Source organism: Calliphora vicina, chromosome 3, assembly GCF_958450345.1.
Source record: "Calliphora vicina chromosome 3, idCalVici1.1, whole genome shotgun sequence".
Lineage (NCBI taxonomy): Eukaryota > Metazoa > Arthropoda > Insecta > Diptera > Calliphoridae > Calliphora > Calliphora vicina.
The window spans coordinates 62,910,509-62,935,474 of record NC_088782.1 but is presented as its reverse complement, the minus strand read 5'-3'; the positions used below and the strand labels follow the sequence as shown (position 1 = coordinate 62,935,474).

Below are 24,966 nucleotides of genomic sequence, written 5' to 3'. Positions count from 1 at the left end.
AATCATTACTTGCGATCAAAAATGGATCAATTACGATAACCCGAAGCGTAAGAGATCGTATGTGAAGCCCCAATGGCGCTAAGGTAATTTTCTGAGTTTGGTGATAGCAAAAGGATTATATCTATAATGATCTGTTGAAATCTGATCAGACCATCACAGGGAACCTGTACCGAGTGCAACTGATCAAAACCAAAGCCAAATATCTATGACGCTAAGGTAATTATCTGTGTTTGGTGATAGCAAAATCTGATCAGACCACCACAGGGAACTTGTACTGAATTGAACTGATTCCTTTGAAGCGAGCATTGGCCGAAAAACGACCAGAATATGTAGCCAGACATGCAACCGTAATATTCCATAATGACAATGCTCGGCCACATGTAGCAATACCTGTTAAAAACTATTTAGAATGAAGTGGTTGGGAAGTTTAGCTTCACCCGCTTTATAGTTAAGACCGTACACCGTCCGACTACTATTTGTTTCGATCGATGCAGAACCCTTTCTCTGGGATACGCTTCACTTTGGAACAGAATATACGAAATTGGCTTGGGTCATTCTTGGCCTTAAAAGATGAGCAGTTCTTTTTGCTCGGAATCCATATGTTGCCAGAAAGATGGGAAAAGGTCGTAGCTAACAATTGATAATCACCCTTATCGTGGTTGGCGTAAACGTCTTACGCCTACGACTGTTCCGTACTAGATTTAAGATAAAATGCAAACTGTTTCTTAATCTAGTACGAAACTGTCGTAGGCGTATGATGTTTACGCCAACCACGATAAGGGTGAATACTTTGAATAAATTTAAATTGTACAAAGTGTGTACCACTATTTAACCAGAATTGTTTGAATCCTTAAATTGTGTTTTTAAAAATTTTTAAATTCTAGTTAAGAGATTCTTTTCTTTAAATATTTATAAATTTTATTAAATTTTTTCTTGTGATAAATTATGATTAATGACAAGGAAATATTTTTAATGACATTTCGAACATTGTTTTCAAAATAAATTAAATGAGACATTAAATAAGATACAGACAGATAGACAGACAAAACATAAAATAACAATGTTAACAATTTAACGAAAATATTACAAAAAAATACTATATTTCTACTAAAATTTTAAAAAATACACATAAATATTAATTTATAAATAAAAATAAATATGAAAAATTTAAATTGAGAAAATAAAAGCAAATGCAGGCCAAAAGTTGATTAGGTCAACGCCACCAACACCAAAAATTGTGTACAACATTTTGTGTGAGTCGTCTGCCTGCCCGATTCATAAAGTCAATGAATTTTTATTAGAAAAAAGAAAAAAAAACTTGTAGACGACAACATTGTACTATTTTTAGCATCATTTTGTATACAAAATAAATATTTAAACATCAACAACATGTTTTGAAGGGATTTTTCAACAAGAGGCATTTGAAATTGTTAAGAGACAATGATCTACAAATCTACTGAATAGATTTTTTTCACAAAATATTGCCTACAAAGTCTTGACAATTTAAAAAAAAAGTGGAACAAAATTTGTAAAATTTTTATTTTGTTTTCACTTACTAAAGTTATTCATTTTTGGGCTACACTGATCGCAGGGTATTTTAAGTTCAGTGTAATTATGATCAAATATGTTTGAACATCTCTTTATTATAATATGAGAAGCCTTTCCAATTATTCATTCTTAATATGTAAAATGATAAAAAGAGATATTACTTCGACACGATCTCAAGAATGAACCATTATAGCCTTAGGTTGTCTTCATAGGCCATTTGAGGGAGGGGGTGAAATTTATTCTACATTTTTTTTTCTTCCGTTTTATACCCTTCACCTTCGTGAGAAGGGTATATGTATAACAAAAAAACAAAATTTTAAAATTTAAAAAAAAAAATTTAAAATAATTCGAAAATTTTTTATCTAAAAAATTAAAAAAACAACTTTGGAAAAAAATAAATTTTGTTTACCTAAAAATATTTAAAATTTTTATTTTGAAGTATAATTTGGTGAAGGGTATATAAGAATTGGCACAGCCGAATATAGCTCTCTTACTTGTTTATATTAAAAATTTTCGGTTTTGGGGGGAAAATTTCCTTTTTCACTCCCCTGGATCCGCGCCTGTCATAGGTTTGATATGAATTAATAAGAAAACTGATCATATTAAACTAAAAATGTCTGTGTAAAGTATGCCAAATTCATTATAACCTACCAAATCATATTTAAAAATTATCATTTTAGTATTTTCAAAATAATACACCATTAAAAACGTCTCGAGTTTTTAAGTTGAAGAAACTTCCTGCTTGTGTTTATATTTCATTGTATAAATATTCTTGCATGTGAGTTAGGCACACACATCTTTGAAGTCTATAGGAAATTATACAATATTATATTGGCATGAATCCATTTGAAAGTGAATATAAATAAAGTTCAATGAACGATTGCACACATATTTTTTGTGTAAAAATTAATTGATTTAATTTATGCTATTGAATATAAAAACATACATTTGCGAATGAACATTTCATTGATATTGACAATTAAAGCAAAAATATTGGAAATTTACCAATTTGCAATAAATATTTTTAGATACCACAAGCAGCAACTGAAAAATTGTAATTATCTTTGTCAGTAAACTTAAGTTTGTATAAAGTAACAGAGCCCATTTCATTATAGCAACCAGAGATTAGAGGCCGAATTACTGCATTCGATATCGAATAGCCCATTCAATCACAAATGCGGTAATGCGGCCCCAGATACTTCTGAGTTGATTTGTATTTACAAGCCACAATTTCAAATAAGTCACATGACGATAACAAATACCACTCGACATCGTTATAATTACGCCTATTCTAAACGATCTTACAAAATTTGTACTATAGCGAACGTGACCACATTACTAATAACCACAAAGAAAGTGGTTTAGAAGTTTAGGTGTTTCTTTGTTGATTTGTATTTACATGGGTTCGTAGTTGGAGTGGGAGCTAGTTGGCGGCTAAGAGCAACATATTATGATCAGATTAATGCTTGTAGTCCAAAAAACCTTTGCGCCTTCGGCCGGGCACAAAGGTTTTCTCCTCTGGGGTGTATCAAAAACCGGCTTCGCTCAGAAAATATTATTTTTACATCGTCGGTCTTTGTCAGGTTGCAACGATTTCTTAACCTTTCTGCAATGAAAGAAATCTTTTCTGAGCGAAGCCAGATTTTGATACATCCCGGAGGAGAAAAACCTTAGCTTCCGGCCGAAGGCCTGCAATGCAAAAAACTTTTCTGAGCGAAGCCAGTTTTTGATACACCGCAGAGGAGAAAACCTTAGCGCCCGGCCAAAGGCCGGAAATGCAAAACAAATTTTCTGAGTGAAGCCAGTTTTTGACACATCCCAGAGGAGTAAAACTTTGCGCTACGCCATAGGCAATGCAAAAAATGTTTGGTAAGCGAGGAATAATTTCACTTTAGAAGTTCCTTTTTTTAGATCACATAAATAAATTGGTTCGGATTGGAAATTATTTCATTTCTATTGGGATTTATTTCATTGAGAGTTATTTCGCTTTTTTGGGAGGAATATTTTTAAAATTATGAAACCGCCGAATATTGGGAGTAAATTCATTTTACCCTTTGGTAGTTATTTAATTTTTCAAGTTTGGGAATTATTTCATTTTTGATGGGAATTATTTCATAGGGAGTTATTTCATTGGGAGTTATTTCATTTGGGAGCTATTTCATGGTACCTCAAAATTTACTTGTAAAAATAACATAGCTTAGACAAACACCAACACTCACAAATGGTGGGAAAAAAGACTATTAAAAGTAAACATATTTTGTTTGCTTCTTAAACATATTATGACTACATAATAAAATATGTTTACCTATTTATTATTATATAGTTGTTGTAAACATATTATGTTTACATCTTAAACATATTATGACTACGAGTATAGAAACATAACATTTAATGGTTGTACATAATAATAATATGTTTACATATTTATCATTATTTAGTTGTCTGAAAACCATATTCATATTTATAATTGCGATAAAAATATAAACGTTTACAGTAACTAAAATATGGTTGAAATTAAATTATATGCTTATGACAATATATTGTTACAAAGAACATAATATGGTTGTCGTAACCATGTCGAACCATGTTTTTTCTCTGCGTGTAGATGGTATCTGATAAACTTTTAAATAAATTAGAGAAAAGTTTCATACATTTAGCTGGTACCTATATAAATTAACATTCATTCGTTTAAAATTCGTTTAATTTAAAAACTAATTATAAAATCGTCATAAAATTTGCAACTTATATATTTGGATGGCGTATCATTTGAACGCGGTTTTGGTTTTTAATAACGTATATGCCATTTTGAAGGGTACATTAGGCTGTCACGTCTTTGGATGAGAAACATGTTTTTTCGAGCTACACTTTCACAAGAGGTATCAAAATTTGCGTAATTTTACACAGATTACGGTAAAAGTAAAAAAATCGAATTACATGCCATCTTGAGGGCTCTACTTTTGAAAACGTTTTTACAAACCTGAACCGTATGCTTAAAAAAAAAACGAGATACAATTTGTTTTTATTGATATATTTTATACTTCCAATTAATGTACAATAAAATAAAACTTATAATAAATGACTAACCGTAATAATTGGTATATAATTTGAAAGTGAATGTTTTGGGTCAGGAATTTTTTTTCCGGAATTTTTTTTTTATAAAAAAATCGTTAAAACCGGTATACGTTATAAACGAACTCCACAGTATCTAGCAAATTTGTAGTGTCGTTTTTATATATAGTCGTGGCATATTTATATGTGTCGAATTTAAGGATAGCGAAATATAATCATGAAAATAACTACTTTTCAAAACTTTGAAGATCGGTAGAGCCCTAAATATATAGTTTCATTTTATTTTTAAAATCATTTTGGTAATCTACGATCAATTACGCAAATTTTAGGAGGTATTGCGTTAGCGAAATCAAAAAAAAAATCTCGGGACAACCTAGGGTACATATCTGTCATTTATTCTCACTTAGTTATTGAACATTATAGTGTAAACAATAAAAATAGTTTTGCTTGGAAAATGTCGAATTTTGTGCCCACCAAGCGTCACATGCGGGAAGTTTTGCTTTACTTCTCTAATTTGAAACAAAGTGCCGTTGAAGCACACCGATAGCTCACCTAAGAGATGGTTTGATGGCTTCATGCCATCTATTTCAACAAATAGGTATCTATCAGAGATATATTGATTTGAAATTAATGTCAAGTAACCTTTTAGGTAAATTTATCACCTGGGTATTTTACACCGCAGATATCTATTTGTTCAAATTACGTTTATTAGAAGTTGTGATTTTGACACGAAAGATCGCCCAGGCCATCCAATTCATTACTCCATGAAGATTGTTGTCAAACTCAAGAGCTTGCTAAATCATTGGAAGCTACTCAAGCAGCAATTTCATAAAGTTTGCAAGCAGCAGGATTCATCTAAAAGTTGGGAAATTGGGTACCATACGAATTGAAGCTGAGATAACTTGAAAGACGATTTTGTATGTCTGAAATACTGCTTGAATGCTATAGCGTTTTCCCTAATTTATTTGACACGTAAAAAACACAAGGTACTTTTCAAAAATGTATATAACTTTTGACAATTAAAAAAATTCATGGAATACTTTTTTGAAAAATATGACAAAAAATGCTTTTTATTGAGTTTTTGCATAGATACAAATTTTTCAAATTGAAATAAAATTTTGATTTATGAATATTTTTTAATGAAATTTTACACTTATATAGATTTTTTTATTGAAAATGGAAAAATAAAAAAAAAATTTGAAATTTATAATCAGGAATCCCGCAATTCCCAAAAAAGTATTGAAAAATTCCAAAAATGGTATTTTTTTGGTTTTTTGCTATAATATCCATACCACGGGCGGGGTTATCGGAACCCTTTACAAAATGATTAAGAACATATTGGGCCATCTAAAATAGGTTACTATATTTTGATATCGAGTTTGCGATTTGAGATTTTTTGCCCTAAAGTTGAATTTTACATTAAAAATAGGCATTTTTGAATGGACCTGGTCCCCTAGGTATCAAAAAGTATAAATTTTTTTCATTTAAAATATTTGAAGTAAAGTTAGCTTTTCAAAAAGTACAAATTCATTATACATCCTCTTAGAAATTTTTTAGATAACTTAAAAAGAATAAAAGTACTTTTTTCCCCAAAAAATTGCGAAAAATCGCCTTTTTTATTATTTTTTTAATTCAAATGAATATAACTTTGGACTCAGTCATGATTTTTAAACACTTCTTTCTTTATTTAATATATAGATCTATTGTTAATTCTATAAAAGAAAAATGGATAAAATCGGGGAAGATTTGGAACCGCGGTCACCAAAAAACTGGAGTAGGGTGGGTAAAAATGTTGAAAATTAAATTTTCAAATGCGAATATCTCCTAAGCTATAAGAGATAATTGATAGCTACGAGGAGGTTTTATGTAGTGCTCGACGAGGAGATTCTATATGTGTAATTTGTTTTAAATCGTAACACAAACGAAGAAATAGGATCATTTTAAAAATTGAACATACCCGAGGTGTCCCACTTTGGGAACCACTGGTCCCGCTCCTGGTGGGCTCATGATGTCCAAATTCAAAACTCGACTACACTTCCTCTTTGTGCATGTGAAATTTCATTCAAATCGGCGTAAGGGTTTAGAAGTTACAGATTTCTCATACCACTTTGCCTTATTAAAAAAAATAATACGACGTTAATACGAAGCGTAAGTGATAGTATGTGAAACCCGGCCATCCAAATCGACACCAAAGCCAAATATCCATGGCGCTGAGGTAGTTCTCTGTATTTGGTGGGTACAAAATGGATCTATATATTATGAGCAGCTAAAATCTGACAGACCATCACAGGGAGCCTGTACCTAACGCAACTAATTCGTTTGATGTGAGCATTGGCCGAAAAACGCTTTCTCTGGTATTCACTTTAGAACACAGTAGCCGAAATTAGCTTGATTAGCCAATACTTTAAATAAATTTATATTGTACAAATGTTTCAAAATAAAAATAAAACAAGCCGATAGCCATAGCTGCTAGTGCTTTAGAATTTAAGATTTATTGTAAATTAAATTATAATAAATTTATAAATAAATAAAAAATAAAAATTTTAAAAAATCCCGCATTTGTATGTTATACACCCAATATATGGCCGAATTAAGATGATTATAACTTTTTATAAGGACCAAATAACTTTATGGAACGTTTTTTCTGTTTTGTTTGAAATTGTATAAGAAACTTGATTGTACACCGATCGATGTCTGCCCGTCCGTCAGTCCTTGTAAACCTTGTGCGCAAAGTATAGGTAGCAATTTTGAAGATATTTTGATAAAATTTGGTACATAACGTTTTTTCGGCCCAAGGACGAAGCTTATTGAAACTGGCTGAAATCGGTCCTAGCCCCCATACAAATGTCCTCCCGAAATTGGACTTTATCGGTCATAAATGTTTAATTTATATAGATATCTACACAAATTTCGCTCCAAATAAGTTTAATATATACGGAATTTATTTCATCAAATTTTATTATGAACGGTCCATAATTAGTCATAGCTCCCATATAAGACCAGCTTCCGAAAATCACCTTAACGTGCATAAATCTCCCAAAAATGTTGGTATTCATGTAAAATAACTTTCATATAGACATAAATCACTCGACCTAATTTCATTATGATCGGTCCATAATTGGTCATAGCTCCTATATATGGCCAAATTCCGAAAATCACTCACGAATACAAATTATTGAAATTTCAAAAGAAAAATGTTTTTGTTTATTTATTTAGTGTAGGGTACTTTCTTACCTGTTATACCCTTCACCTTCGTGAGAAGGGTATATATAAGTTTGTCATTCCGTTTGTAATTTCTACATTTTTCATTTCCGACCCTATAAAGTATATATATTCTGGATCCTTATAGACAGCGGAGTCGATTAAGCCATGTCCGTCTGTCTGTCTGTCTGTCCGTCTGTGTGTCTGTTGAAATAAATTTTCTGAAGACCCCAGATATCTTCGGGATCCAAATCTTCAATAATTCTGTCAGACATGCTTTCAAGAAGTTTGCTATTTAAAATCAGCAAAATCGGTCCATAAATAACGGAGATATGAGCAAAAAACCGGGACAACCTCGATTTTTGACCTATTTTTGCCCTATATTTGGATTACTAAGTCATTAATATAGACAATATGGAGATCTAATGATAGATATTTCAAAGTCCATTGCAACGATGTAGATAAGGCAATAGTAAGTTGGACCTACAATGGGTCAAAATCGGGAAAAATATTTTTTGACCCGAATTTTTTTTTCATCAAAAATTTTTTTTTGTCATAAATTTTTTTTCCAAAAAAAAAAATTTTTTTAAAAAAATTTGAAAAAAACTTTTTTAAAAAAAATTAAAAAACTATTTCGAAATAACAAACAATTTTGAAAAACAATAAAAAAAAAATTCTAAAACATTGTGAAGGTTATCATTCCCTCACAAAGATATTGAAATTGACCCCAGGTTGAAGGTTAAGTCGTTAAGACAGAATATCTTCAAGAAGACATGCAGATCAGCAGCATCCTCACCTACCAGAGAAACGTATAACGGCAGTTTACCAGAGAATCCTGGTAAACTAAGTAATTTCAAATTGTTGAGAAATTCTTTAGTAGTTGAGCTTAAAATGCTTCTCGGTTGAGGAGATTCTGATAAGGTGTAGCGCCTCAAGGTTCAGAATAAAACATTTCCATTAATGAATGAACTAATAACTAATCATCTCCATCCAACAAGTTTAATTGACAGTGATGCATACGGAATTCTCAGAAATATGCAGATAGTTGAAAATTTACAGACCGAACATTTTTACAGACACAAAATAATACTGGCGTCTCGGGCTGGCTTTCCTTAGAATTCCCTATGTAGTGAAAAACGCAAAACATTAATTTTGATAAGAGAGTGACAACTACTTATAACCACAATTAAAAGACTTATAACAACGCTATACAATTTCATTAATTTTCGTAAAGCGGTTGATAAGGACTTTTAAGATCATAAGCTATTAAAACTGTAGATTGGGATGTTACTAGGTCTAAATTTTTCAGATAACAACCGATAGCCAACTTAACGCCAGACCTTCGAATTAATTATTTCACTAAAATCTTATTTCAGAATTAAAAGATATCAGCATTTCATTCAACAAAAAATCAAATTCTTTAGCTTCATTCAAATACTTGTATTTGAATAGAATTCATTCAACCTTTGAATGGTTAAATTTTTGTTAATTCAGATCTTATCCAAATTTAACGAAAATATTTCTACTATTTTAAAAATATTGTAAATTTGAATTGAAGATAAATTTAACTATTCAATGAATTTTATTTGGCCATTTCGTAATGGATTTGAATTCAAAAAAACTCCAATGATTCAATAAGTTTTGAATTCTATAAAGAATGAATTTCCAAAGGAAATAATTCAATACGTTTAAAGTACTATGAAATAAAGTCTATGAATTAATTCGTAAAGAATTAAAAATGGAATCGAAATATTACAAATTTGTGCAATTTCATTGGACTTCTTTCTGCATTAAATATAAAAATGATCTCAATTCCTAAGCAATATATTTTCTAAAAATCGTTTTTAAAAATGTAATTTCTAATAATCCCAATATTACGTAGAAAGACAAATTAAAATAAATTTGCAACAGATGTTTGTTAGTTAAGTAAAAGAAAAGAAAATTAAAAGAAAAAATTAAATAAATACACATGTATGTACTCGTAATATGGTCAATATTTTATATTTGAAAATGTACACATGTCAACGTCAATCAGCATTTAAATAAAAAGAAAACAAGAGAGAAGAAAAAAAAACTAATAATATGGCCCCCCATTGTCTTCTGTCATTACTGTCCAAGAAAATTAACAAAAAAAATTTACCACACAAGCAAAAATTAAAGATCATTACAATTCACCTCTTCCTAATTTGAAATACCCCGGGGGCTCTCAACAAAAATTTCATTAATTATTGTTTAAATTGTTGTAAAATAGTTGTAAATTTTAAATACTTTTTTAAACAAAATTTGTTTACGTCACATTTTGGCGGGTGACAGTCGGACATTGAGTCTGGCACAATTCATAGAATTTTGTTTGTTTTGTCAGGTTTTTATAGAAAATTAATTAACAGCAAAATTTGAATGTTAATGCCGAATATTAATGATCAGCAATGACATTAGGATTAGTGTATAAATGGATTTTGTAGGTGAATGTTTAAATAAAATTAAAATTTAATTAATATGATTAAAAAACTATTTAAAAGAAAATTTATAGTAAATCTTATAACATTGATCATTTGTTAATGAAAAAAAGGCTTAACATTATTATTTTTTCTTATTTACGATGAGTAATATGATTTTTTAAATACATATTTTATTTTCTTCATTAAAATCTAATTATTTTCTAAATTTCTTTTTCAATTTTGAAGCACACGTAAAAATGTTTAAATAAATTAAAAAAAAATACATATTATTTTTGTAGCTCATTTAAAACATTAAACTAAACTAAAGATACTATTTTGCGCTCAAATACAATTTAGGACAAGAAAATTCGGGTCAATGCAAAATCTAAAAGAAATTAAAATATTCGAAATATAATAATTTTGAGGGACAAAAACGTAAACAAAATATTTCGTAAAATTAATGAACACCACACTAAATACTTGAGACATTTTAAGTGTAGAATTTTTAAGCGTAATAAATATTAAACAAAATTGAAATCATGTGGGTTTGAAATTAAGCAGTCAGTTTTTTTTTTTGTTAACAAATTAAACGACAGTGAACATTTCTGTACACTTGAACCTATTGAGAGAGAGTCCATCCTCATTCATTAACGTCAAGTTTTGTGTTCAAAATACTTTTCTGATTATCTTTAAAATATTTTAACATGAATATATTAAATTGACACAATTAAAATAATAGCCACCTGTTTCCAATTATTCAAAGTAATTTTTTAAATGAAAAAAATCGAAAACTAGGAATCTTAGAATTCTTTAAATAAAAATTATACTTCAAAATACAAATTTGAAATATTTTTAGGTAAACAAAATTCATTTTTTGAAAAAAAAAAATTTCGAATTGTTATTTTAAAATTTTGAATTTTTATTATAAATTTTAAAATTTTTATTATAAATTTAAAATTTTTTTTTTAAATTTAAAATTTTTTTTTTTAAATTTTAATTTTTTTTTAAATTGAAAATATTTTTTTTTGGTTTTTTAAAAAAATTTTTTTGGTTTTTAATTTTTTAAAAAAATTCGGGTTAAAAAATATTTTTCCGATTTTTAACCATTGTAGGTCCAACTTACTATGGTCTTATATACGTCGTTGCAAAGGTCTTTGAAATATCTATCATTAGATATTCATATTGTTTATATTAATGACTTAGTAATCCATATATAGGTCAAAAATAGGTAAAAAATCCAAGTTGTCCAGTATTTTTCCTCATATCTCAGCCATTTTCGGACCGATTTTGGTGATTTTAAATAGGAAACTTCTCGAAAGCATGTCTGACAGAATTATTGAAGATTTGGATCCCGAAGATATCTGGGGTCTTCAGAAAATTGATTTCAACAGACAGACGGACATGGCGTAATCGACTCCGCTATCTATAAGGATCCAGAATATATAAACTTTATAGGGTCGGAAAATTATATTGTGGAAATTACAAACGGAATGACAAACTTATATATACCCTTCTCACGAAGTTGAAGGATATAAAAACGAGTTCTAATTTATTGATGTTCTGGTTTTGGTGACAGATGATTTTCCAATGAACTTGTATGTCTAACAGATTTGAACCAGTTCAATCAAATAGATTTAAAAGGAATCTGTTTTGGAGGTGCCGGAAAACCAACAAGAAATAATTACAACTTAAACAAGTAAGAAATTATAGTCAGTCAAGCACGATCATATAATCCGATCATTGACTCCGTGTAGGGTATACACGGTGTCAATGATGGGAAGTGTGCCTTATATGGGAGCTATGTCCAATTATGGACCGATCAACCGATCGCCAAATTATGGACCGATCAACAAAGCGTCATATGCGGGAAGTTTTGCCTTACTAATTTAATTTGAAAAAAAGTGACGCTGAAACTCACCGATCGCTCACCAAAGCTTAAAGTGAATGTGTTCCATGGGTTTTAACCCGCAACCTATGGTTTGTGCGGTGATGATTTTTTACGGAAGACAAAGACCGCTCAGACCAGACAAAAAACTTTTAAAGACCAAGAATTGGAGGCGTTACTCCATGAAAATGGTTGTAAACTCAACAAGAGAATGCAAAATCATTTGGAGCTACTCAAGCAGCAATTTTAAAACGTTTGCGAGAAGCTGGATTCATCCAAAAGCAGGGAAATTGAGTATCATACGAATTGAAGCCGAGAGACCTTAAAACACGATTTTGCATGTCAGAAATGATGTTTGAAGGCTATAAAAGAAAATCATTTTTGGACCAAATCATTACTTGCGAAGCATAAGAGATCGTATGTGAAGCCCGGACAACCAGCCGAATCGACACCAATGCCAAATAGCCATGGAGCTAAGGCAATTCTCTGAGCATAAGTGTCTATTATGAGCTGCTGAAATCAGACCAGACCATCACAAGGAACCTGTAACGAACTCAACTGATTCGTTTGAAGCGAGCATTTGCCGAAAAACTCCCAGAATATTCGGTCAAACATGAAACCGTAATATTCCATCATGACAACGCTCAGCCATATGTTGCAATAACTTTTAAAAAGTATTTAGAATGAAGAGGTTGGGAAGTTTCGCCTCACCCGCTTTATAGTCCAGACCGTGCCCCGGCCGATGCAGAACGGTATCTCTGGGATTCACTTCACTTTAGAACAGAGTGTTCGATATTGACTTAATTCGTTCTTAGCCTTAAAAGATGATCAGTTCTTTTAGCTCGGAATCCATATGTTGCCTTCAAGATGGGAAAAGGCCATACCTTGAATAAATTTATATTGTACAAATGTTTCAAAATAAAAGCTAAAACATTTAAAAACTCTCGCATTTTTAAGTCATACACCCAATACATAGTGAATATCTTTTATAAACAAAATTTATCAAAATATATTTATTTTCCATATTTAATATTGTAATAAATTTTGAACACATTAAATAAGCTGGTATAGATTTTTCGTAAACTGCGCCATTTATCAAATAGAATTATTTTTAACCATAATCGTAAATCCATAAATATTTTTATATCCCATGTACTTGTAATTTATCAAAACACAAATTTTGAAAAATTTAACACAGAATAAATAAATAAACTAAACACTTTGAACGATGTTGAAAGAAATTTGCATTCAGTTTTATAAAAATATAGAAAAAAATATTAAATGAAAATCAATTATAAACTAACAACTCACCTCTTTCTCTTTTTCTTCATTATCATTGGCAGAATCTTGTTTCTCTGGATCTAATTCCTGTAAAAGAAAAAACAAAACAGAAATTTAATTAAAAACCGAATAAAAATAATGAAATTATAAATATTGACGTAAGTAATGAAATGAAAATAATTTAAACAATCGTACACAAAATCGTCCAAAATGTTGATTGTATGGTAAAAATTTTTATTTAAATTTTCAACTACCAAAGTCAAGGTCAATATCAACAAAAGCAGCAAAAGTTTTATGGGATTTTGTGAACGAAAACGAAAGATGTTTAAATTAAGAAAATATCATTGGATATTGACCATGTGTGTTATTTTATTTGTACATGCCACATGTGATGTGGAAAAACAAAACGTTTTAAATCATATGTAAGAAAAGATAATTGTTTAGTTTATAACTTGTAAAGCAGTTTAATAAACTCTCCTTTGATCATTTGGAAAACAAACCTAAAGTACACATTTGTATGGCAGATCACAATAAAATAATTATTTTGATCTTTAGATGATACGAGTCCATAATGCCTAACAGAACTGTGGTACATAGAGTGACTGACACCAAATCATCATCTACATAAGAAAACTAAATACCTTAGATTTAAGGCCAATTTTACTTTAATATGTTCTGTAGGTTTATGAACATGTTAATTTGAAGTGGTGCTGTATCTTGCCTTTAACCTACGGAACCTACAAAACTCCAATCCTGCTCAGGCTTCATATGAAGTCAAAGACAGCCAGCAGAGCCATAATGGTCGGCACGATTCTAATATAGGGGCCATCACAAAATCAAAGCTTTCGAGGTCTTATTTGGACAGAGTCTCGGCATTGGTGAGCGAATTCAGATTCAACCAAAGCATAGCATCACACGGTGCTAAATAAAGTTTATGTGGTATTCCCTGCGGGAAATTTCAGTCAGTTGGTTTAAACACATTAGTCCCGCGATATTTGAAGAGCAAACATATCACTTAACTTGTCCAATTATGGCAAAAATTAACAATTTAACAATCAATTGTAATCAATAGACCGAATATTCGGTTTCAGATTAGGTAAAAAATTGGCCTAATACCAGTATTCGGTCAAACTTTAATAAAGGAAAATTATAGATTAAGTTTTTTTTTGCGGGATTTACAATAGATGACGTATCTTTTGAACGCAGTTTTTGTTTTTAATAACTTATATATATGTCATTTTGAAGGGTACATATCTGTAATTTATTCTCACTTAGTTATTGAACATTTAGTGTAAACAAAAAAGTTTTTTTTTTTTTGCTTCGAAAATGTCGAATTTTGAGCTTACAAAGCGTCATATGCGTTAAGTTTTGCTTTACTTATTTAATTTGAAAAAAGTTCCGATGAAGCACTCCAATTGCTCACCAAAGCTTATGTGTTCCATTGGTTTCAACATGTGGAGGCATTAGTTCAGAAGTAGTGATGTTGACACGAAAGACAAATATCGCCCAGACCTCCCAAAAAAGTTTGAAGACCAAGAATTGGCGGCATTACTCCATGAAGATTATTGTCAAACTCAACAAGAGCTTGCAAAATCATTGGGAGCTACTCAATCAGCAATTTCAAAACGTTTGGAAGCAGCACACGATTCATCCAAAAGCAAGGAAATTGTGTACCATACGAATTGAAGCTGAGAGACCTTGAAGATTTTTAATGTCTGATATGCTGCTTCAATGCTATAAGAGAAAATAATTTTTGCACCGAATCATAACTTGCTATGAAAAATGGATCCATAACTCGAAGCGTAAGAGATTGTAACTGAAGCCCGGTCAACCAGCCGAATCGACACCAAAGCCAAATATCCATGGAGCTAAGGTAATGCTCTGTATTTGGTGGGAGCAAAAGTGTCCTATCTATTAAAAATCTGCTGAAATCTGACCAGAATATGCGGTCAAACATGAAACCGTAATATTCCATCATGACAACGCTCAGACACATAATGCAATACCAGTTAAAAACTATTTAGAAAAAAACGGTGGAGAAGTTTCCCCACACCCGCTTTATAGTCCAGACCTTGCCCCTTCCGACTACAATTTGTTTCGATCGATACAGAACACTCTCTCTGGAATACGCTTCACTTCAGAACAGAGTATCCGGAATTGGCTTGATTCGTTCTCAAAAGATGAACAGTTCTTTTGGATCGGAATACATATCGTTACCTTAATATTGAAAGGCCCTATCTCGTGTTTTTTTTAAGCCAATCAATGAGAAAGATATGACGAAGATCATGCTTAATTCGTTGGGTGCCCCGATAGACCAGTCGATAGTGTGCTGAACTATTAATCTGAGGGTTGCGGGTTCGATTCCCGCCAGAGACTCTGGGTGTAACTGCAGACAAGCAAAACGCTTCGCAGTCTGTGTTTGTTTAAAAAAAAATATTTATAAAGCAATATACAGTGGTTGACAGATACGTTCAACATTAATTCTCAGTCTTATATTATTTTTCTAGTTTTGTCAGTAACACCTAATTGATAAAGGCTGTGGGGAGTTTTGTTGTAAAGAATTCCTCTCTAATTAATCCTAATGGTAAATGATCGTTTCATCAACTTTTAGATACTTCTAATGTTTTAGGAGATACACTTTGATTTGATGCTTTAAGTAAATAATAACAGACTGCAAAGTTGATTTGTTGCCAAAAAGATAGATATTGCAGGAATTATTGTAGCGTTTATGAATTTATCCATTTCCCGGCGACTAAATACTTGGATAAACTCTGGAAAGCTGGAGATATTAAACAGCTGGAGCAATAACATTTTTAATCCGAAGATTATTCTACTATATATTAGTCCACAAATTTACTAGACGTAATGAATTACTGTTAGCTGGATTGATGCCATTTAATTGATGTCGAAATTTAAATGTGTTCAACAAGTTGTTACAGTACTACTGAGAGTTACTTTCTGTGGAGAAAACTTTCGGTTGATAGAACTGTCGATCAGTTCATCAACATACAATTTTGGATGAACGTGAATAATGTTGCGGGATTTTTCGCAAAAAATCATATTACAATAGAATAGAATAAAAAACAAGCTACAGTGGTCGACATAAGTCTACGTACGACCACAATTTTTGCCGTTTTATGAGAGAATACCAGGTAAATAAAAAAATAATAATGCAGTTTTGTTTGAAATCTAATTTTATTGCTATGCACCAAAAAAATGTTTTTGCAATGTAAACTTGCAAAATTATTCATAAAAAAAAACAATAAAAAAAACATTGACAAAAGTCTACATAGGACCACAGCATGTCCTATTTTTTTTTTTTTGAATACTAACAGATAAGCATGCAATTTATTAAGTCTACAGATCAAGAAATATTCAGTTACTTTGAAAACACTGGTACAGTTAAAAACAAGCCGCGTAGAGATGTAATCTTCATTTTAAAAGAAGTCAACAAAAACCCAAAAGTAAATACCACAAAATTGGCCGAAGAACTCGCAACAAGATCAGAAGATATTGTTTATTCACGAACAATTCAAAGAACCTTAAATAATAATGGTAATTAAAGCAGAAATCCTCTTAAATTAGCGAACGGATCGCAAACTTCGTTTGGAATTCGCCCAAAAGCACTTTGAAAAGGACATGGAATTCTGGAAGCGAGTTTTGTTCACTGATGAGTTGAAGTATAACATATTTGGAAGTGTTGGAGAGAGATAAAGTATGGCGCAGAACAAATACAGCAATGGATCCGAAAAACTTACTTGCTACAGTTAAGCATGGTGGTGGCAGTGTGATGGTCGCTGCTTCTGGAGTGGGAAAGTTAGTGATTATTGAGGGTAATATGGATCGTTATCAGTACAAATCCATTTTGGAACAAAATTTGAGAGCACCAGTTGATATTTTAACTCTTGGATAAAGTTGGATATTTCAGCAAGATAACGATCAGAAACATACGTCTCAAACTGTCAAAGATCTACCATGCCCCACGACAATTGTACACACCACCTCAAAGCCCGAACTTAAATGTTATTGCGCGCGTATGGGAAATTCTACAACGGAAGATCCGAAAATATCTTATTACTTGTGAACCAATGTTAAAGGAGAAGCTTCCAGAAGAATGGCAAAATATAACGTCCGCAGAACTGGAAAATTTAGTTACTTCGATGCCCAGACGCTTGTATATGCCCGTAGTGGCCCAACGAAATATTGAATTTAATGAAAATTTGTATTCGTTGAAAAATGTTTATTTAGTGTACAGATCGTATGTAGACTTTTGTCAACATATTTTCTTAATTTTTTGTGAATAACAGTTTAAATTAATTATAAATTTCGCTATATTTTTTTGTTATATTAATAAAAATGCATTTGAAATAAAACTGCATCATTACTTTTACTTATTATGGTTTAGAAGTCCGCGAATTACGAAAATAATGGTCGTACGTAGACTTTTGTCGGTCACTGTATATTCACCAAATTATACTTCAAAATAAAAATTTTAAATATTTTTTTTTCCAGTTGTTTTTTTCATTTTTTGGAAAAAAATTGTTCGAATTGTTTTTTTAATATTTTTTTTAAAAATTAAATTTTTTTTTAAATTTTTAAATTTTTTTTTGTTGTTTTTTTATTTTATTTTTTTTAATTTTTAGCGAAAAAAATGTTTGGTGAAAAAAAATCAGGTTAAAAAATATTTTTCCGATTTTGATCTATTGTAGGTCCAACTTACTATGGTCTTATATACGTCGTTGCAAAGGTCTTTAAAATATCTATCATTAGATATCCGAGCCGTAAGAATTCCGTAGATATTGATGTATAAATCGTGTATGTAAGTTATTTGGGGGCTTCGGAAAGTTCAACAGACGGGCGTAAACGTCATACGCCTACGACAGTTTCGTATTAGATTTAAAAAAAAGTTTGCATTTTATCTTTAATCTAGTACGAAACAGTCGTAGGCGTAAGACGTGATTATAACTCCGAAACTACTGAGCCGATTAAAACGCAATATATAAACAGATTAAAGGTTATAAAAATTTGAACTTTTCCAAGTCTATTTCAGTAATATCGGACTAACCCTTTTTGAGTTATCATAAATTATGTGGAGAAACATCTACAAAAATTTTAGAAAAAAAAATTTAAAAAAAAAATTCTCCATAGAATTTTAAATTTGGACCATATTTGTACTACTGGAACCACAATACATCAAAATTGTGTAGTGGTTTAAAAAGCCTCTAAAATTTTTTTGATTTTGTTGACCTGTGTAATAGGGATGAATATATACTTTGTGGGGGAATGATGCATATTTCGTATTTGAATGATAAACATATAAACTTATACTATCTATCATTCACTAAGAGGGAATACAAATATAATTTAAAATATGTCTATCGCATAAAACTTACATCCATATCGATATGTACAACACCAGTTGAGCGACGTTTCGGTTTCCTTCTTCGCTGAATAACAGCCTGTGTAGCTAAAGCACTGCGATTATCGTTTTCCTTGTCATTATCTAGAAAAATCAAATAACAAAAAAACATTTTACGTTAAAAACCATTTAAAATTAAAGTACAGAATCACTCTTACCTTTATCATCATTATTGCTATGCAGATTTGTTGTTGAGGTGTTAACAGTGTTCGAAGTGCTCGTACCAGTTGATTGCGAATCGGGAGTTAACGATGTGGTCGAGGTGGCTGTATTAGAGCGACGCGATGAATATGAACCGAAGCCACTACTGCTGGAACTATTGTCATTGAGTTTATCATCGTTGTTAGAGTGGCTGCTGGAACTAGTGGTGGAGGTGTTAGAACTAGCTGTAGTACTATTATTGCTTAAATTACTAGTCGGTGGTGCCGAGACGGGTCGACCAATTGAATTCAATGATTGATTGGAAGAAGAAACTAGAGAAAAAATTTAATTAATAATCCAATATTTTTGCATGGTTAGTGTGTCTGTTAACTCACTTGTATTATTAGAACTGTTTACTCTTCGCTGTGACATGGAATTAGCAGCAGCTATAACAGCTGGAGCACTTGGTATTATAGTGCTATTATTCGGTGGATATGTATTTCCGCTTGTAGCATCTTCCAGTTTAAACTGTATTTGTTAATAATATTAAAAGTAAATTAATTATTAGTGTTTATTCATATATTGGAAATTTAGAGTAATTTAATAAATATGATATTTAATTTTAAAAGAAATTTAAATTTATTTATTCTGTAAGTAAGAGTATGTTGTGTATTTTTATTTTATTTATGTAATTTATGCTTTATTTAGTTTATTTAAAAGTATGTATGTAGTTTAATTTTAATTTTTGTTAATAAAATTATTTGGTAATTTGCAAACTTCTACATTCGTTAGATGGATATTATTTATTTTTTGGTTCATAATTCAGTATTATTTTTTATTTTATTTTATTTGTTTCTGCACCATAACCGATTTTAGTATTTTAGATTGTTTTATTTAAATTTCATTCTATCTAAAATTAGAATTTTAATAACAAGATTATTGGATTATTTGGGAGAAGTATATCCTTTTTATGCCATTTTTTTACAACCATTCAAACTAATCGAAGGCAGTGAATTAAACAGGATTAATTTTAATTAAATTGTAATTTAACTATTTAATATTCTGGAATATATCAGTCTTCATCTCAAATTATGTTATTTTTGAAAGGAATGTGTTAATATAAAATACAATTTTGCAAACAATTGGCTATGGATTGGTCAAAAATTATAAACTGGAAGTTATCAGATATTCGCAGGGGCTTCTAAATAATATTGATATTGAATTCAATTGTTTTAATTCACTTAAATATCCTTCATGAAACAGAAAACAAATTGTTTGGATTTGGAGTTAAACATACATCTGAGAATATCCAAATTACCCCTGACATGTGAAAAGACGAATGAATGACTTATACCTTAACTGATCTAAATGTGTTAAAATTTTGACAATTTATAAATTAATTTTACTAATGCGGATCTAGCAATTTTTGCCATACAGTAATCTGACAATTGTGAACTGACAATTTTTGTTGGCAGATAAATTTATTGTCTGACAATTATCTGGCAATGAAATTATAAGGTTTTCTTACAAGCGTCTCAACTGACAATTTACCATTTGCTAACAATTTTTTATTGTCAGACATTATGATCATAAAACCATCTATACATAGCTTAATAATACAAAAATCGGAACCAGTTCACTTAAGTCAGTTTCAATTAATATTCTAAATGAATGCCATCTTAAAACGACAGATTCCCTGATATAAAAAGTTAGAACCAGTCCAAAAGCTATACATATTTGGTCAATTCACAAGGTGTCTTATCAGTCATATTGTCATAATGTCCTAATATATCACGACCCGGCAGCTAGGCTTAACCGACTCTTAGGCATTCGGAGCAGGTCTCTGCTGGTTGGTAACGATAATACAATAAACATAGCATACAGAGTAGTATTATTTTAGGACATTTTTTGTTTGAAAACAATAAAAACCATTGTGAAATATTAAGACATTATGACAATATGACGTGAATTGACCAATTATTTTTAAGCCTTTAAAATTTGAACAAATATTAGCTTGCGATACCCAGCAATTAAGCAAATAGTCAATGTATCCCTTATAGACAGTAAAATTGTCAGTAATGCTTGACCACTTGGCTAACTCCAATTTATATATTTTGGATAATTTGCTCTTTGTAGTCCAGAGAGAAGTCAATTGGATACATTATACATCCCATGTAATCTAGCGTGAAGACAATTGTCACGTAAGTGTCTCTAAGTAATCTAGAGAGTAATTCGTACAAACTGGTTTTATACAAAAGGTGATGATATAATTCTCATACAGTTTATTTTCTTTCTGCTTAAGTATACTGACATCCCATGTAACCTAGCATGAAGACAATTGTCACTTCAGTGTCTCTAAGTAACCTAGGGTGTAGTCACTTCAAACGTTTATTTTGTACTGCCCTTTAAAAAATACTTATTTTACACACCAGAAGTAATATATTGGATAGTTGTTGGAAGGTTTATTTAAAAGCAATTGGAAAGTTTTCTTTTTAACTGACTGTTTTATGTCAGTTAGCACGTACATTTTAAAATAACTAGTTATATAACTGATCAAGTAACCAGTTAGGTAGCTAGTAAGGTAACTGACTCTATGTAACCGGTATGTCAATTCAATGCGTTGACTACTATAGACAGTCTCATTGTAATCCAAAAAGGTTTTGCACGTGATAAAATAGCTAGTAACGTAGCTAGTTATGTGCTGTGGCTTAATTGGTTAGCGCGTTTGATCATTAAGCATGATATGGTATTTGTGGCCTGGGTTCGATTCCCAGCCGCTGCCAATCAACAACATCAGTTTATAATAATTATTAGTTTACTAATAACTAATATTTATCACAGCGCCCTCCTTCGGTGGTATAACACTAAAAACGCCACCGAAGTAAAATAATAAAATAAAGGTTGTTGGCTTGACTAAGGCGCCATCTCACCACCAGAGGCGCTGCAACCTGCACTAATAACAAACATAACGCGCAATTGCAGAGTTGTTAAGTAAAAGCTTTTCTCCTCCTTTCACCGCCTTTTCCTCTACACTCTATCCCCTTTCCAAAGAAAGTAACACATTTATATATAGGCATAATTAATTGCCTGAGTGTTACTTCTCTTTAAAAAAAAAAAAAAAATTCCATGGTAAAACTAATTTTTAAAAACTAAAATTTTTGAAAAATCTGAAAAAAGAAATTTGATTCTCTTGTAAACTCATTTTCAGAACTGGCGAGCAGAAACTGATCTCTACAAAAAGTGTTTATTAAAAATAAAAGTTCTTAGATACGACGGTTCATGTCAATTATTTGAGAAGTCTACTGGCATTAGCAGACCTTTATGAAATTTAAAATTTCTGTCTAACGGTAAGTATCCCAATATCCCAAATAGAATAGTTCTGAAAGTTTTTGACAAAGAGTTATTTTTAGTTTAGTCAAATAATGCGATTTTATTGCGATTCTGATCATAGAAGCGCTTTATTCAATGCAATTTATACAATAATGAATTGGTTACCGTTTGATCTGTTGGCTATATTATCTTCGTGTTTGAAATGAGATGAATCTGGAATTAATGCGTATTGACACGATTCTTTGGTAAGCTATTCTTCACGTTCGTTATCCGCAAAAAGGAGCACTGAAAGTTTATACCAATGACTTTTAGAAGGAAAGTAGGTTTGGGAACAAGGAACTCTTTCAGAACACTAATAGAATTTACCAGGCGGAGATTCCAAACATTAAATTGAAAATTCTTTAAAGTATTATTCTTTAAAATATTGTGAAATATATATGGTCACCTAAACGAATGCCGAGTGGAACTTCTGGACAACGTGTTGGTACTCTTAAGGCTGAATTCTAGGGATCCATGTTCGAGATGACAAGAAATTTTGTACCATCGGTTCGGGGAGGGAGATTAGGATTGAAAAAAGTTACTTTGTGGAGTGGTATGGAATCAGAAACCCTTTCAGACTGTTTGACACGAGTAGTGTTTTCACTTAAACGACATTTCTGTTGGCCTAGGAATGCCGAGTATCTCTAAAAGAGACTCATACTTTCCTCTACTATTGTAGGAGTTGGTGGTCATGATGAAGGAGAGGAAGAGAAGGTAATTCACCTATTCTTGCATTTCCCGAACCTGATGGAAATGAGAGCTAGAACCCTTATATATACGAGACCCAAAACCATTTGCATGGGTGGGAAACTTAGTGTTGGTTTGGAGCTGCAGTTACACAGCGTGATTGATTTGATTTGGGCTTTGCCATTTGAATTGTGGCAACACAGTTTGATCGATGATTAACCAATCAAGTAATAAAAGATCTCGCTCATGGAACCTTATCTATCCTAATATTACCATCCACATCGGAAATATCACATGGATAAATCACATCTCTTAGATTAATATTCCTTATCTCAACAAGTTTTTGTTGTAGACTTTCAGTTTGTTCACGTAAAGAAAGTATGGCACAATATTGATGCCGTTGTGACCAGAATATGCCATTAAGTATATGAGAATATGTTACGGTGGTTCCTTGTCACTACTACAGGCTAATCTTTGGAAGATTGCGTGACTCCACCAAACAATCCTGGAATTATAGGACGTATTGTCAAGTGTCCAAAGCCTTTTGGCAAATGCAACCAAAACACTAATTGGGTTGGATAGGTGAAGTTTCAGAATTCTAGTGGGACTAGAATTCTGAAACTACACTATTCACTATTCAATTTGAGCCTTTATAAATGGGATAATAGTACACAGGATTTTTGTAGAGTGTGTGAGGATGTAAAGGAGTTGGAGACAGGAGAGCAGATTATTTGCAGTTGCCTGAGACTACAGTCATAGATTTAAATTCGGTTTCGAATTAAGCCAGTATTCGGCAAGTATTAAAAGGACATCTGAATTAACATTTTTCAGATTTGAATTACCAAACATTAAAAGGTTCGGATAGACCGAAGAAATCGGATTCGGTCTGGCATTAGAAACCATTAATAATAACCTTCTAGTATTCAGCCAAATTCAATCTTCTCATATATATTTGTTTATTAAAACGTTGTCACATACTAACCGGTTTTATTTTGTATGCGTACAGTATATATTAATTGACATCTTTAAATGTATGTATTCCTTACCACCGTACGAAGTTTTGATCAAAATGGGCGTGATCTGAACAGTTGGCGTAGGACCTCCATTAAAAAGAAAATTGTAATTTCGAGAGTCTTCAAGCTTTGTCTTAATCGGCTTAGTAGGAAAAGAAAATATTTATAATTGAATATCTGGAGAATTAATTTTGTTGCCATTTTACACAAAATATAAAGAAAAATGGGTGGGATCAGAACAGTGGAGTGGTATCTGACATACCAAGTATATAAAATAACAATATCGAATATAAAGTGAACTAACTATAATTGTGTAAATTAAGTTGATGCCAGTGTCATGTTATATCAAAAATTAAGGGGATCGAAAAAAGGGACGGGTCTCCTCTCAGATAAAGTAAATATTTATTATCGAATATCTGGAGAACTTTAATAGTGAGATTCTCAAAACTTTGCGTGAGTTATTTTGTTGTCATCGTAAATAGTTGAGAATAACAACAACTGAACGTAGTTCGAAACAAGAGATATGTTCCCTTCCATTCAAAAATAATCACCCCTATCGTAAATTAATATTTCACATGAAATGTGTTCTCTTTTCCCATTTTTCGTTCATGAACTTTGTTCACGTGAAAAAATTTTCCAACATGGTAAATTTTTAGATGGAATTTTGTCAACAATAAACAGCTGCTACGAACAAAATCAACTATTGTGAATGAAAAGTTCATGGAAATATAACGATAGCAATTTTCCCTTCGAGGGAAATGGATATTTCATGGGAACATAAATTTCACATATTTTACAAATAGGGGTTAATATTCATTATCGAATATTCTGGGAAGTACTATAAACAGAGATTTCATACATCGTTTAAATTGCTTTGTTGCCAATATCCGTTGTTTGTATTCAAGTGAAAGGGAT

General features: G+C 31.2%; 1 protein-coding gene across 15 annotated transcripts in view; it reads right to left on the bottom strand.

Moving 5' to 3' along the window:
• Mbs (Myosin binding subunit) overlaps window positions 1-24,966 on the bottom strand; it is a 155,825-nt gene that overhangs the window by 40,264 nt on the left and 90,595 nt on the right. For all 15 annotated transcript variants that reach the window (XM_065504461.1, XM_065504463.1, XM_065504475.1 and 12 more), the window contains 4 exons: window positions 19,378-19,510; window positions 19,000-19,314; window positions 18,816-18,925; window positions 13,453-13,509 (listed from right to left, as the gene is read on the bottom strand). In XM_065504461.1, coding sequence (XP_065360533.1) covers window positions 13,453-13,509; window positions 18,816-18,925; window positions 19,000-19,314; window positions 19,378-19,510 — 615 coding nt within the window. The remainder of the gene's footprint in view (window positions 1-13,452; window positions 13,510-18,815; window positions 18,926-18,999; window positions 19,315-19,377; window positions 19,511-24,966) is intronic.